Below are 14,887 nucleotides of genomic sequence, written 5' to 3' on the forward strand. Positions count from 1 at the left end.
TTGTGATAGTGCATCGCAAATATACCTTATGGCGGACACAAAGACGTCATCAAGGACTAAACCAGGAAAAAATTTTTGTATGAAGGTGACTATGGCTGGTTCTAAAACACTAGGTTGGAGGAGGAAGCCTAAGGATAGGATGGGAAAATATAGGTGAGGAAGATGATTGGGGAGGATTTTTCTTAGGAAGGGTGGGATAATGGAGGCTGGAGGAAGTGCTATGGGCTGGAGGGATAGAGTTTTGAGGAGTTGAGTGTTGAGGGTATAGGTTAATTCTGAGGGGGTTAAAGGATGTTGTTTGGGGGCAGGGTTAGGAAGAGATTGGGGGGGTGTTGTACCTGGGGATCTTGGAGATCGGGGAGGTCTTTGGGGTTTCGGTTGGGGGGCTGGGATTTCATAAAGGGAAGTGGGTTGTTGAGGGGAAGGAATGGTAGGTCTAGGTTTGGGAGGAGAGGTTTTAGGTCTGGTGGAGCTTGTTAAGGCAGCACCATAGGAAGGATATTGGTTTTGGGGCTTGGGTCTAGGATAGTAGGTTTGGGTGGGAGGTTGTTGGGGGAGAGGTTGTTGAGAAGGACCAGCCATTTGTTGATTCTGAAAAGTTTGATTTTTTCTATGGTAGATTCTTTTAAGTCTCTCAGGGCATCGATCATTCCATGTATGGTGAGATCGATGACAAGAGAAACATCAGGGTTCTGTTGGCTCTCCTGCCTTATACTTGTCTAGACAAATAGAGGTGTCGTGCCGTCTGGAACAGACACCACAAACAGGGTGGGTGGCCTTGCAATTGTCTTTATAATGTCCATACCTTTGACATTTATGACATCTCAGGGGGGGAGGGGTGTATTCCTCAACAGGGAATTTACCCCAGATTCCAAGGTCCAATTTATTTGGAGGAGGTCCTTCGAAGGTACATTTCACTTTGTTAGAGATGCCTCCATCCTTAGGGGAGCATCTCTCTGCTTTAACTATAGCCTTATGGGCCAACAGTCGTTCTACGTTATATTTGTGGGAATACCCACATACAATATAGATTCTCCTAAGTTTGGAGGGATCGAGTTTGATAAGGGAAGGCATTTTATTCAGGATATCAAAGGCTGACTGATCACGTGGAGAAAGGATCATATCCCCTTCTAAATTAGGTTTAACTGAAATGTTAATTCCTTTAAACTGGTTTTCAATATTTATCACACTGTCATAGGCACTGACTGTGTTAGTACTAACTACTTTGAATTTGGAAAAGTTAGTATCAGTAGGAGGGACAGGAACAGTTGCTTGCTTACCTTTCCTTTTGTTTCCAACCAGTATAAATGGATTATCTGTCTCTTGAGTTGTCATTGACAGTTAAGTTGTTATTGTCATTGTCAGAGTCTATAGGTCTAGGAGATCCAATGGGTGTTTGAGGGTTTGAGTCGATATTTTGCGAGGTTTCGTCATCAGAGGTGTTGAGATTTAACTTGAGTGCGATACTTTCGCTGCTAGAGGAAGTGAGATGGTGTTTCTTAGCAGCTTGAAGATCAGGAGGAGGGGAAGAGGGAGCATTTCTCTTCCTTTGAGAGGTGTCGATTTCCATGTCCTTTGGTATTGCATTTTGTTCGTCAACAGGGGTGGAGAAGGTATTGAGGAGTTCCTCCACCAAGGGGTCAATTAGGGGGCTATCATCTTCTGCTATTTGCAGCGTTGGAGGGGAAGAGGCATCCTCTTCATCTTCCATAGCGATCTCTGGAAAATGTTATGAAAACCCGTAGAGTTATTTTCATATATATATCGATAATGAAAGTTTCTCTTTTTTATTTTTCGGTTTCTGCCGAGGCAACCAAGGAGCTCCGCGCTCTCACGTCTAGCTGCAACTGAGGTTGCAAAGAGACTGAGACTGACGTTCGTTCGTTCGTTCGTTAGATTGTCTAGTCCTTTTGACTAGACACGGGCTCTTGCGTAGGCAGCCCGTCAGTGGTATTGGGATGAATTTGTGCTGGGTGTTAACCTTTATTTTATTCAATTAGCACAGGAGGAGATCAATATTTCTACCAACTGGACGCGGTGGCAGCCCTGCAGGTCTGACACTCGGCAGTGGGGCCTTGACAATATGCCTGCTCCCACGGGTATGTGCAGGCTGCTCTGCCCCTAGAGCGTGGCCTGTAGTGGTTCCTGTGAAGCAGGGGCCTTGATTTACTTATATTATCCCGTATAGCTGCCGAGGGTCAGAGTTGGGCTGCTCCTGATGGGGAGGCAAGGTATGGTTGGTGCAGCTGCGGTGTCTCTCGTTCTTCTTGGAGGAGGACCAGGCCCCTGGAGCCACGAGCGGAAAATTTTCTAGTCATAGAGAAAGAGGTATAGTAGCAAGTCCCGTGGGAGTAGGAGATCACGGGAAGGAGTAAAAAGGTAATAAGTGGGAGGCAGAAAAGGTGAGGGCATACAGTATCCCTGGAAAAGGTATAAGTATGAGAGATAGTAGGATTGCAGTGAGTCCCGAGTTAGGTGAAGGGCACGGGAAGGAGTAAAAAGTAGGTTAGTGGGAGGCAGAAGGTGGGGGAAAGAGAGGGGGGGAGGGACCCGGTTCTGTATAACGCTCGGAAAGTAAGTACGAGAAGGGCCCACTCCCCCCTCCCTAAAGGTGAGGGGTCAAAAGGAAAAACAACACAAAACAAAACAAACAAACAACACAAACTAAAACTAAACCACTGCTACTACTAAGCCTAGGATGGCATTTCACCTAGGCGGTGGGTATGATGAAAGGAAGGCGCTGTATGGAGGGATGTTTTCTAATATATGTTTGGTTACTGCTTCTGCTGTGATTGGTGGATTGTTGGGTAGGTCCTGGCGAAGGAGCGTGGTATTGGGGTAGTGGAGGAGGTAGTGATCCAAGGGATCGTTCCCGGGCTGTACTTCACAAAGTTGGCAGGGTCGTTCTTCATCCCCGATAATTTGCCAACAGCACTTGTACCCCAGATGGAGCCGATGAATTATAACGGCTAGTCTCCTGTTGGTGTCCTTTGAGATGTCGTATGGATCGATACCTGTTACCTGTGTATACCACCTGGCAGTCATGGAACCTCCTAAGGCTGCATCCCTTACGTCAGACTTAACTCTGCAAAAACAATTTTGGATTAGCAATTTTTTAATTTCATTATTAGATTTACTAAGACTTACTCCTATGGAAGTGCATTTTAGTGCCTCATTTGCCAACCTATCAGCGGCTTCATTCCCCTGAACCCCCACATGGCTAGGGATCCAGTTAAGGGTAATTTTACGACCTCTCTGTGCATGTATTTGTGCTGTTGCTCTGATGGTGGTGAGCAACCGCACATTCTCTTGCATCGTGTTGTTGGTAATAGCCTGTATAGCTCCCCTAGAATCGGTATGGATGGTTGTATCCCCTTGCCTGCTCAGCGAGTCAGCAAGTGCCTTGGCTATGGCCACAAGTTCAGTTTGGAGGGTGGAGGCATGATCTGACAACCTCCAACTGTCCACATAGTTGCTTGAGTAAACGGCGGCACCCATAGCAGGTATGCTCCGGTCCACTGACCCATCTGTAAAGTAATTATTATTAGTTCGGGTTTGCCTTATTGCCTGATTGGCAGCCTGTAGCATTAGCTGGGGAGAGCATAAGGCTTTGGTGGTGGGGAGGGTAGTGAAGTTGGTGATGATTGGGTCAGGGGCCCATGGGGCCGGAGGGTTGTACAACTCGTGGACACAGTCCTCCCTCAGAGCCAAGACAACTTGCTGCGCGCCCATCCTCCTGATCGCTTGCAGAATGCTCCCTACATATGTGTGGGGGGGGGATTAGATCTTCATGCAGGTTTATAATCCCCCTTAGCTTATTGCTGAGGGGAGATGCCCTCCCTGCTTTGATGGTCTTACACACAATGGCGCAGAGCCTTATATCAACTCTATTGGCTAATGGCAGTAGGCCGGTCTCGGCACGCAGTAGCTGGAGCCTAGTCCACATGGGGGCCCCTGCGATGAGCCTCCTACAGTTGATTTGTATAACTTCCAAGGAGGCCAATAACCCGGTCTGAAGGCCAGTCAGTGTAGGGGCAGCGTACTCCACCTGCGAGGCTATGGCCTGCACATGGAATTTCCTGAGTAATAGGTGAGATGCCCCTTTACTCAGAGAAGTGATCCTCTTCATAGCTGCAAACCGAGTCGAGATCCTGTGTTTGAGGTATTTGACCTGGCTTACGGGTGATAAGTGACGGTTAAGCCTGACTCCGAGGTACTTATAATCAGTAACCCACTCGATGGGAGTGTTGTTAATGATCAGTCTGGGGGGGTCGAAGTCATGCTTGACCGCCATTGCCTTGGTTTTAACAGAGTTGATCTTCAGGCCCAACTCCCTGCATTCCCCGCTGACTATGTCAAGGGCACTCTGCATTGCTCTAGCCCTATTCTGTACAAAGTAGGGGCAGACGATGCAAATGTCATCTGCCTAGATGAACATTTCTATGCCCCTAGGAAGGTCAAGGTTGAGGAGGTTTTCGATGAGGATGTTGAACAGGAAGGGGCTGAGAATTCCCCCTTGTGGTGTACCGTTTTCCTAGGGAAGAAAAGGAGATGTGGCTCTTTGGAAGGTTACTCTGGCTTCCTTGTTTTGGAGGTATTGTTTAACCCACGATAGGAGATGACCGCGAACACGTTTCCCTACCAGGGCAAAAAGAATGGCGTTGGCATTGGCAAGTTCGTAGGCTTTCTCTAAATCGATGAAAGTGATTAAAGCTCTCCTATTGTTGACTGTAGCCAATACATCGACGATGCATTCATGTGACCCTATGCCCTCAGTGAACCCATACAGCCTGGGATGCAGCTTACCGACTTTCCACTTAAGCCTGTTGAGGACCATCCTCTCTGCAACTTTCTCCGCGCAGCTAATGAGGGCAATAGGCCGGTATGAATTTTCCTCGTGCGGTTTAGGGATAGGTTGGATGTTTTGTTGGCTCCAGGTAAGGGGTCTACACCTTTCGACATACGTCTTATTAATAAGACGTAGGTAGAACCCCTGTGCTGGGGCCCCCATGTTGCGCAGCATGCTGTACGTAATGCCATCGATGCCCGGCGCAGTGTTTTTGGTTTTGGCCAAAGCCCTCTCTAGTTCTTCTTTTGTGAAGGGGGTGTCGGTGTTGTCTGCCATACCGCATGCCGCATTGACCATTGTTCTGATCGGGAGGAGTTCCTCTTGCCTCCTCCTGGTAGAGAGTGGAAGATTGATTGATTTAGCACGGTCCGCAAACCCCTGCGCTATTCTATTGGCCTCAGCGGGGGATCTGGATGGGCCGACCTGTTGGACCGGTTTTTTCCTACGACCTTATTAAAGAAACTCCAGATCCTCCTTAGAGAGGTGAAACTATTCACCTCTGAGCACCATTCTAGCCACTTCTGTTGCTTAACCTCGGCGGATACTGCAACCGCATGTTCTGTGACCTGAAGGAGGGTTCTATACAATTCGTCAGTTCTGTGACGCCTAAAGAGTTTGCGGACCCTGTTTACTCTCTTATTCATCTCCTTTATCCGTGGGTTATAATACCATGCGTCTTTGTGGTTTGACGCAGGGGCCTTCTTGAGAGGCATGGAGCCATTTGCCGCCTTGCGGAGCTCACCAATGAATAAATCCTGTAGCTGATCAATGTTTTCTGCGGGGTCTGGCAAGTATTCATTAGCCCAGTCAGTCATGTGACGTTCAAATAGGTCCCACTTGGCTAAGTCCGGGTTCCACCTACGCGGGGGTGGAGGGGGAGGTGGAAGTTTCTCCAATTGGACGGAAAATTGGATACCAAAGTGGTCGCTGGTGAGGACGGGATGCAGCCCCCAAGAAGAGCCATGGACCAGGTTATCGGAGACAAAGGTGAGGTCGAGACGGCCTCCATCTCTGTGGGTGGCATAGTTAGTGTCATTCAGCATCTTAACTCTATCAAAATCGTCTAACAGGTTTGCCAGGTGGTTGCCTGTGGGATTCATACGCTGTGTGGATTTTAGAAACGTGTGGTGTGCATTGAAATCTCCAGCTATTACCGTGGTATCTGTGTCAGCTGCCGCGAAGAGTAGTGTAGCGTCAATGTTTTTATGTGGTGCCTTGTAGATGTTGTGGATGTTGAGCGTCGTGTCGACTAATGTAATTTGAATGCTTAGTGTTTCTGCTTCATGGCAGTCGATGTTATCAATGGCTCTGGAGGGTATTGTATTCTTAACTAGTGTCATTAAGCCGCGTGTATTATCTGTTTGATGTGTTCTGTATGCTTTATAACCCTTGAAAGAGAAGGTCTGCTGTTCGGCAAGTATTGTTTCTTGTAAGAGGATAATGTCTGGCTTCTGTAAACATGTCTGCGACTGCAGGAAGGCATATTTCTGTTTGATACTGCAAATGTTCCATGATAAAAAGGTTAGAGTGTGCTGTGTTGGTTGCGGTGATTGTGTGTTTGATATGTCAGCGAAAACTAATTATTGAAGTTGCACCACAGGGACCTGAGGTAGGAACTAGCGAGTCCCCAGCTTGTTAAAATGAGCATTTCAAGCCCTTCGTTAAAGTATTGCGGGAGGGCCTTTCGTACAATGTTACAAATTTCTTGCGCGGTCTTGTTTAAATACGAGTTTATAACTGGCTCTACCATCAACTTCCAAATGCTGTTTGCTACATTGACCTCCGGTGATTCGGTTGTATCTTTGCCACTTACTGCCTGGTGGTCAGGGGATGGGACAATGACTGAGAGCGCGGGAGTGCCAGCGTGAGAAGGTACGGGCACCGGCTGGAGGCGGGGGAGCTTGTGGAGGAGCTTTCTGGAGGGGAAGGGGGAGGTATTTCTTGCACTGCGTTGTTTGAAATTTTGGGGAGGGGCAGCTACAGGGGGAGACACCTCGGGGGGGGGGGGGGGGTTGCCGGAACTGAAGGTTCCCTAGGGATTGGAGGGTTTGCTGAAGTTGAAGGCCGCTCGGAGGCGGTTGTGGACGATGCTAGAGGTGCCATAGGGGCGTGAATAACTGGGATAGGAGTCTCCTTAGGGAGGGGGTGGATTGTCGGAGCTGATGGCTCCCTAGGGGAGGGATTGGATGATAGTGGAGGTGTCCTTGGGGCGGATTTATTACCGGCAGGTTTTACGGCTGCTACAGCCGCGTAAGAGGTCTGAGGGGCATCATTAGCTGTATCTGCGGTGAGTGTCTGGGGGCCCTTTCTTCATGGGGCTGATTGTCCTGAAGGGCGGTTCTCATATGAGGGGCCCTCGGGGTCCTGGAGGCTCTAGGATGCCTCTGGGGCCTGGTGGGGGGAGCTACCCCAGTAATTTTCTTCCTTACATGATCGACTGCGTTCAGTCTGGCAGGGCACCTGTTATTCCAATGTGGTGATCATACCCGCAGCTTGGGCATTTGGGTATGACGGGCTCCTTCCTTCGTAGTTTTTTAATGCAATCCCCGGAGTCATGGGGGCCTGAGCAAGCACCACAGATGATTCGACGGGACCTGCATAGTCTCGCAGGGTGCCCAAATTTTTGGCATTTGAAACATCTGGTTGGCTCTGGTATATAGGGTACTAGGCGGTATTTACCCCACTTGCCTAAGTTGAGCCATTCTGGGGTGTCTTTCCGAACCCAACATTTCACTTTATAGGCCGGCTCTTTTGATTTTGTTTCGAATCTTTTGACCTCAACAACCTTCGGGTGGTTCAAGATAATTTCCTCTCCAATTCCTGGGGGGAATCCACACAGTACTTTAATTGAGTCGTGACCTCCTTTCCTAATTTCCTCAAACTCTGGTATGCTGCGGAGGATATTTTCTGCCTCCTCATTGAGGGGGGATACTATGATGTCTGTAGCATCATACATTCTTGCTGATATCTGTATATGAGGGTGTGCTTGCTCAACCTCCTCGACATACTTATAGGCGTCTTTTTCCTGAGTTTTCTTAACCTTGAAAACTGACCTGTTTTCGATAGGAGGTTTAGGGTTATTCTTTTTATTTCTCCTATTTGGAGTTATAAAACCCTCAGTATCATCCTGGTTCTTTTCTTGGGAAGCAAAGAGGTCTTCGATCGACCCATTTCCTATGTCCTCAGTCTCATCTTCTATTATTGTTTCTCTGTTTTCATTGACTCTGTTATTGATGATAGCGTCACTTTCTCTATTTTCCTTGCTTGCTTGTCCCATACTATTAATGCCATTGTTGTCTCTGTTGGTATTTTTATCCTTGACATAGTTGGGTTTCACATTGCTGTGGTCCCTTACCTTATCACTGGCACTGGCACTGTTGGTTTTAGCACGCACACTTACACTATTTTCACTTTCACTGTCACTTCCTTTACTTTTTCTTCCTTTATTAGTATGCCTCTTGTTGTTTACGGTGGCACTGCTTTCCCTGCCACTATTGCCTACTTCTTTATCTGTGGCACTGGCACTATAGATGTGAACACTTTCGCTTTCCCTTTCTTTAAACCTACTTCCTCTTCCACTCACTGTAATTCGCTTGTTTACTCTTCCCTCAGTAATGTTGATACTGTTAAGATTATTTTCTTTAACACTACTGGGATTCACATTGTGTTCCCCTTTCATACCATTGGCACTGGTATTGGCACTGGCACTGCCACTGTAGATGTGAACACTTTCGCTTTCCCTTTCTTTAAACCTACTTCCTCTTCCACTCACTGTAATTCCCTTGTTTACTCTTCCCTCAGTATTGTTGATACTGTTAAGATTTTTTCCTTTAACACTGTTGGGTTCCACATTGTGTTCCCCTTTCATATTGGCACTGGTATTGGCACTGGCACTGTTATCATGCTCACTGCCGCTTTCACTTATTCTTAGATCACCTACACTTCCACTGTCACTTTCACTTTCACTTCCACTTCACTTCCACTTCCACCTTCACTATCACTTTCACTGCCACTGTTTTCACTTTTTGATCCTTTGGCTGTTACCTTGCAAATTGTACCAATGTTCGCTGTTTTGTTACTTGCACTGTTATCCCCTTTATCACTGGGACTGCAACAACTACTGTTGCTATCACTGCTAACACAAAAATTACTGCTGAGACTACTGTTGCTGTTATCTACATTGACTTCTGGGAGGTCATGACTGGGGGAATGAATTACTAAATCACTGTTAAAAAGAGACTCTACAGGGGTCTGGGCATGATTAGAGGGGGGAATTGCAACCTTATTCTTAATACTTACGCCCTGACGGGGTGTGGATACTCTGGAATTGGCCAAATAACAACCTTGAGATATGAAAGAATCACTGTTACATACCTCGATTTCCGAAATTTGTAGTGCAAGATCCGTAGATTTAGCGCCACTGCAGCTCTCGTCGTCGTCGAGGAAGGAGATGGATGGCAGGGAGGTGGGGGGGAGGTTGGATAGGTTGTCTTCTGAGTCTAAGGGGTCTGGGGGAGGTTGGATAGGTTGTCTTCTGAGTCTAAGGGGTCTGGGGGGAGGGTGGGGGAGTCAGGCGGCGGATCATCTGGCTGGGAGGAGAGGGAATCCTCCTCACGGTCAGCCATGCTGGCAGAATTACAGGGAGTACACTGTACACACGTTAGAAGGGAGCACAATGAACACAATTCCAATACAAAAGGGGCTTAGTTACACTGTTACGCCTACAGCGAACACGCAAGCAGGAGACTCACAGAGAGTCTCACCTTACAACCTCTCGCTAGCGCAGCAGAGAGGAGACTCTGAGACTGTACGAGTACGATGAGGACAGGGAAGTGGGGAATATGGGGAAAGGATAAGTACCCCTGGATACAATCCAGTTTATAGCCCGAGGGCAGGTACCTGGGATGGGAAAGGAGAAGGGAAAAGGGGGGGAAAATGAAGTACAGGGAAAGAATAAAAGAGAGGGGCAGACCCTCATGCGACATTAGATAGTAGTAGAGTTATTTCAAGACAGGAAGAGACAGGAAGGAATAGGAAAGGTTTTTTGGTTCACGCCAAGCAAAAGGACACCAATCGACTGTCACCATTACGTTGATTGAGTGACTGTCACCATTATGTTGTTTGAGTAGGGTATGATGGTTAATGAAGTTGTTTTTTTTTTTTTTTTTTTATGGTGATGAAGTAATGCTTAAATGAAATTACAATTTAATTGCAAAATGAATCTATAATGAAATCAATCAGATGAAATGAATCTGGGCCTAGGAGGATCGCAATTGATCCCAGGCTCCAGTCTCTTCCACCAATAATGGTCACGAGTATGTTCAGTAGTGAGAGTTCTAGTTCGGGTGCAAAGGTCGTCATCGTCTGAAGCAAGTTTGTCCCAGGTTTTCTGGCCAAGCCTGTGAAACCGGACATTAAGAGGCTCCGATTTGGAATGAGCATGTAAATCCCTAATTGTATTGTAATAGGGAGGGCTCTCTTTGTAGGCTCTCCTCAAAGCCTTATTTTGAATTGCCTGCATTTTATTAAGGGAAGTTTTGCTGATTGCTCCAAATATTACGGTGGGGTACTCTAACTGTGGCCTTACTAAAGATTTATATAAACGGAGTTGGGTTTTAGTTGATAAGTGTTTAAATCGTAGCAATTTATCAAAAGTTTTACTAGAAACAGCTATTCTCTCTTTGACGTGTGAAAGTATACCTGATTTCTTAAAGTTACACCCAAGTATTGTGGCCTTTTGTTTGAATGGAATTCTAACATTGTCAACAATGATTTCTGCAGGACTGCGAGCTGAAATGGGGAGGAGCTGGAATTTGTTCAAGTTTGTTGTTATTTTCCATTTCTTTTCGTAATTATTTACTTTTTGTATTTCCCTGACTGTTTTAATTTGCAGCATTCGTTTGCTCTTATTAGGAATAGATATTACTTGGGTGTGGTCATCTGCGAACATGATTTGCAGACAACCAGGAGCAGGAGGAGGGGTGTGTCTGATATAAAAATTGTAAAGTGAAGGAGAGAGAACACTGCCCTGAGGAACACCAGATAGTAGTGGAAATTCTGGTCCAATATATTCTTTAATCTTGATCATGGCCACTCGATTATCAAGAAAGTTACACAATAGCCTAGTAGCTAGATTTGGGAGTTGTGCTTCTATTAACTTGTATTTAAGGCCCTCGTGCCATACCTTGTCGAAAGCTCGGCTGACATCCCTAGATATTAGGTTACAACGACCCCCAAGATTTGACTTGACCGCAATGTATTCGTAAAGACGAGCTAATGCAAGTTGGGTCCCTTTACCCCTTGCAAATCCGTATTGATTGCTATTGTTAAGTAAATTTTCCTCAAGGAAATCCTCCAATCTTTCTTTAATAATTTTCTCAAGTATCTTACCCGGTGTCTCTAATAACGAAATGGGTCTATAGTTAGAGACTGAGGTGAGGTCTCTGCCCTTTTTCCCCACAAAGGGAAGTATTGCTTTTTTAAAATAATCTGGCCAATAACCCATACTGAAAGTTTCATTGAAGATGTTGCAAAGAAAAGAGCATTGAATTTGGCAAATTACTAAGGATAAGTTTATTTACTTTAGACTGGCCTGGAGCTTTGTTTTTAAAACTTTTGATTATTTTAATAATATCTTGGAGTTGAATAGGTTTGAGGAAAGGGTCATCTTCATCAAGTCTCTCAAGATCTACGGAATCATAAGGTATTATATGATCAGCATGTTCACGGATTGACTCAGTGACATGCCTCTCATGTCGTTGGTCAAACCTTAGATTTTCTACTGGGTCTATTCTAAAGATATTGGACCAGAAGCCTCTGAAGATCACCTCCTGATCTTGAGATGAATAGATCTTCTCGTTATTATGGGTGATGTATGCTATTGGTTGAGAAGTTGAGCCCAACAATTTCCTGATCATTTTCCAAAATTTTGCAGGATCTTTATAAAAGCCTTCACATTTGTCTAACAGAGCCTCCCAAGTAGAATTAATGAGGTCAGTTGATTCTATTTTAATACGTTCTTGTATATCATGAATATACTCTAAAAGTTGGGGCGTGGGGCCTCGGTTGTTAACTAATTCCAGGGCATGCTTAAATCGGATCTGAAGTAACTTTAGGGAATCCGTTTCTTTAGTATAAGGTAATATCCTGAAAGTTTTAAATGGGATATGGAGCTCTGAGGCTTCCTTAATCATCCTATACCAGAAAGCTATCTTATCATCTATGTACGATTTATCCTTTAAGATGTTATCGGGTTCGTCAAAAGTAGAGAGAGAGTCATCAAGAGTGTCCTTAAAACGTTCCCAGTTCGCATTGTTCAAATCTAAAGTTGGATTAGCAACCACCATAATGGGTCTCACAGTAAGTTTAAAAATAATGGGAAGATGATCCGAAGTGGTTAAGGGGCCTTGAGTAAGGGAGTAATTAAACATATGAAATCTATTTGAAAGCAGAATATCTGGCCTACTAGAGGTTCTTCTGGTAAAATACTTGATCAATTAAGATCAGCCAGCAGATAGACAGGGATGTTACGTCTCATTAATGATAATATATCTTGCTGTGGAAATATTGGGTTTCTTGGGGGCAGATAGGCCGTGGCGACTATAATTGGTCCCCGTACTGTCTGTATTTCGACAGCGATAAGATCGTGATTGAAACCATCAATTAACTTGACAGCAACATCCCGTCGAACTGCTATTGCTGTACCAGCCCCCTGTTCACCAGAGGTGTTACACTGGAACACATTATAGTTCCAGATCTTGATACGGGTAGAGTCAGGAATTCCTGTTGAGTTAAGAAGTATGAGGTGAGGAGAGAGGGAGGAGTAGATATTAGCAAGTTCCTTACACCTGAGGAACGTCCACTTTAATACATTATGCTGAATCACTGTGAGGGAATCCATTATGGTAATCGTCCTTTGGATAGATCGAAGAAGCCTGATTTTATTCTACTGAACCTATCCGGAGTGACCCGGGCAATCTTGGAGAGGTATTTGTCCAGTTCAATAGAGCCACTGTTAATGAATTGAACCACTGTGGAGTTTGCTAACTTTTCTGTGTACAAGTATTTCATAGTGTTGGTTTCAAAAATCATTTTCTTAATTTGGTCATGAGATGCGGATTTAGGGGGGTTTGATAAATTGATGGAAGTATACAATTTTAGACCAACCTTAGGAGGTGCTAGTTTCATTGGAGGAAGGGGAGGGAGAGCAGTAGCTCCTAGCAATTCAGTGTCCAGAGGTTCAGAAGTTGAGGTAGAGGGCTGTGGTTGTCTTTTTGCAGGATTAGCAGGCTCTGATATATCCGAATCTGCGTCACTTAGTGCTCGTTTCCTATTGGCTTCATCAGTTTCCATTTCCTCGTTAACTGCCACAGATTGCTGAGGGGTATTGGCATGTACATTGTCTGACTTAAGCATAGTTGAGACCTTATTGGCTAAATTGATAGCCTCGATGGGAATTTTGACCAATGGGAGTCCATTGGCCTTATAGAAAGAATCAACCATAGACTGGAATGTCCCTGGTTCCACTGCTTCACTGAGGTTAGCCATGATAAGTGCAGTGTTCATGACCGTCTGCTGTTGAAGGGTAATACTGCTGAATAAAGGTTGAGAGGAGGAGTTAAGATTGGAGGGGGCTGAGGCTTGTGCAAAGGTCTTATTTGGTGTGACAGTTGATTGTTGGCTTCTAAGAACCTTTGCTTGGTCCTTAACCATGGATTTCCGGGTGGGGCATCTTGCTGCCATGGTAGGATGGTCACCATTGCAGGTGATACACTTATGGCTATGCTGATTGTTGCAATTGGTCCAAAAGTGATCCACTGAGGCACAAAGTGAGCATATCGTATACGTGGATGGTTGAGGGCAGTCCTTTTTCGTGTGATCGTATTTGTAGCATCTCATGCATTGAGACAAGGAGACAAATACGTCCTGGGCCAGGTATTTGGGGGGAAAAGATTGGCTAGAAATGAGCAAACCCTTAGTAAGGCAGTCCCTCACCATTTGAATGGTCTCAAGTTGCACCAAATGTCGATTTGGTGTTAGGTAACTTGATGACCTTATTTACCTTAACACTATTCCTGCTTTCAATTTCAGCCTTGAGTTCATCTTCAGATTGGTCATATACTATATCATCAGCCTGCGTAATGACCAGGGTACGAAGGGCATTGAGATGAGGAGGATCTAGGACCTCAAAATTCCTGCTAAGGAAAGCATCCTTCGTTTTGGGAAGAATGATCTTTTCAATGGTAGCTTCATCAGCTATAGCCAAGTAAGTATTGTTGACCATAGTCAACTTGTGAATGAAACAGGAGTTATCCTGTAGGATACTCCATACTGCCTTCCTTCGGGCATCATTGTCAGATCCCTGACTAGTATCTTTAATCTTCACTTTCCCCATAGTAGTGAAGAAAAAAAGTAATATGCATTTAAAAATTTACATTTGAGGGAAATTTAACTCTTAAGTATTCTTATGGGGAAAAATAAGTGAAAATAAACTCTACGGGACTTCCTCGTAACTTTTCAGGGATAAAATTTTTGACTAAAAATAAACTCTACGGGATTTCCTCGTAACTTTTCGGGGGATAAGATTTTTTACTTTTTTTTAAAATGGTGTTGCAATGACGTGACAGAGAGTTGAGACTGGGAGAGGGTGGAGCAATATCAACTTCTTAAGGGAAATGCAAAAAAAAGTTAAGAATTTTAAGTATTAAGGGCGCTAGAACCAAAAAACTGATTTTTTAAATGATAAAGGTATTAATGAACATTTTGTGGGAGGCAGTGCTCTGAGACTGACTAATTTTCTGTATAGGGCTATAGGCGTGTGCGAGCGTTAGAGCAAAATGGCTGGTGTGATTTTGTGTGTTGGTGTTTATTATGTTTGGTGATTTTGTAAATGTGCGAGTTTATGGGTGTGTGTTTGTATTTGTGGTTTGTGTTTTGGTGTGTTATTGATTTTCTCGAGAATTTTTGAGTAAGTTGAGCTTCGTGTTTTGAGAAACGGCTTGTGAGTTGTGGCTAGTAACCAATGAGGAATGGGGGTTC

General features: G+C 45.0%; 1 protein-coding gene across 1 annotated transcript; it reads right to left on the reverse strand.

Moving 5' to 3' along the window:
- Positions 1 to 8,785: 8,785 nt before the first annotated feature.
- Positions 8,786 to 13,747, reverse strand: LOC137633885 (uncharacterized). Its single transcript, XM_068366126.1, has 2 exons — positions 12,897 to 13,747; positions 8,786 to 9,170 (listed from the first exon to the last, which is right to left on the reverse strand). Exons 1-2 carry the CDS (start codon positions 13,745 to 13,747, stop codon positions 8,786 to 8,788), a joined length of 1,236 nt encoding a protein of 411 aa, XP_068222227.1.
- Between the last annotated feature and the right edge of the window lie 1,140 nt (positions 13,748 to 14,887).

The sequence above is a fragment of the Palaemon carinicauda genome, chromosome 43, assembly GCF_036898095.1.
Source record: "Palaemon carinicauda isolate YSFRI2023 chromosome 43, ASM3689809v2, whole genome shotgun sequence".
NCBI classification, from domain to species: Eukaryota; Metazoa; Arthropoda; class Malacostraca; order Decapoda; family Palaemonidae; genus Palaemon; species Palaemon carinicauda.

What these genes read in the sequence shown, in the direction of transcription:
- LOC137633885 (XM_068366126.1), bottom strand. Translation starts at nt 13,747, where the DNA reads ATGAGATGCTACAAATACGATCACACGAAAAAGGACTGCCCTCAACCA. An exon ending in AAATACTTGTACACAGAAAA is followed by an intron (nt 9,171 to 12,896) that starts GTTAGCAAACTC and finishes GGCCAATTCCAG; the next exon opens with AGTATCCACACCCCGTCAGG.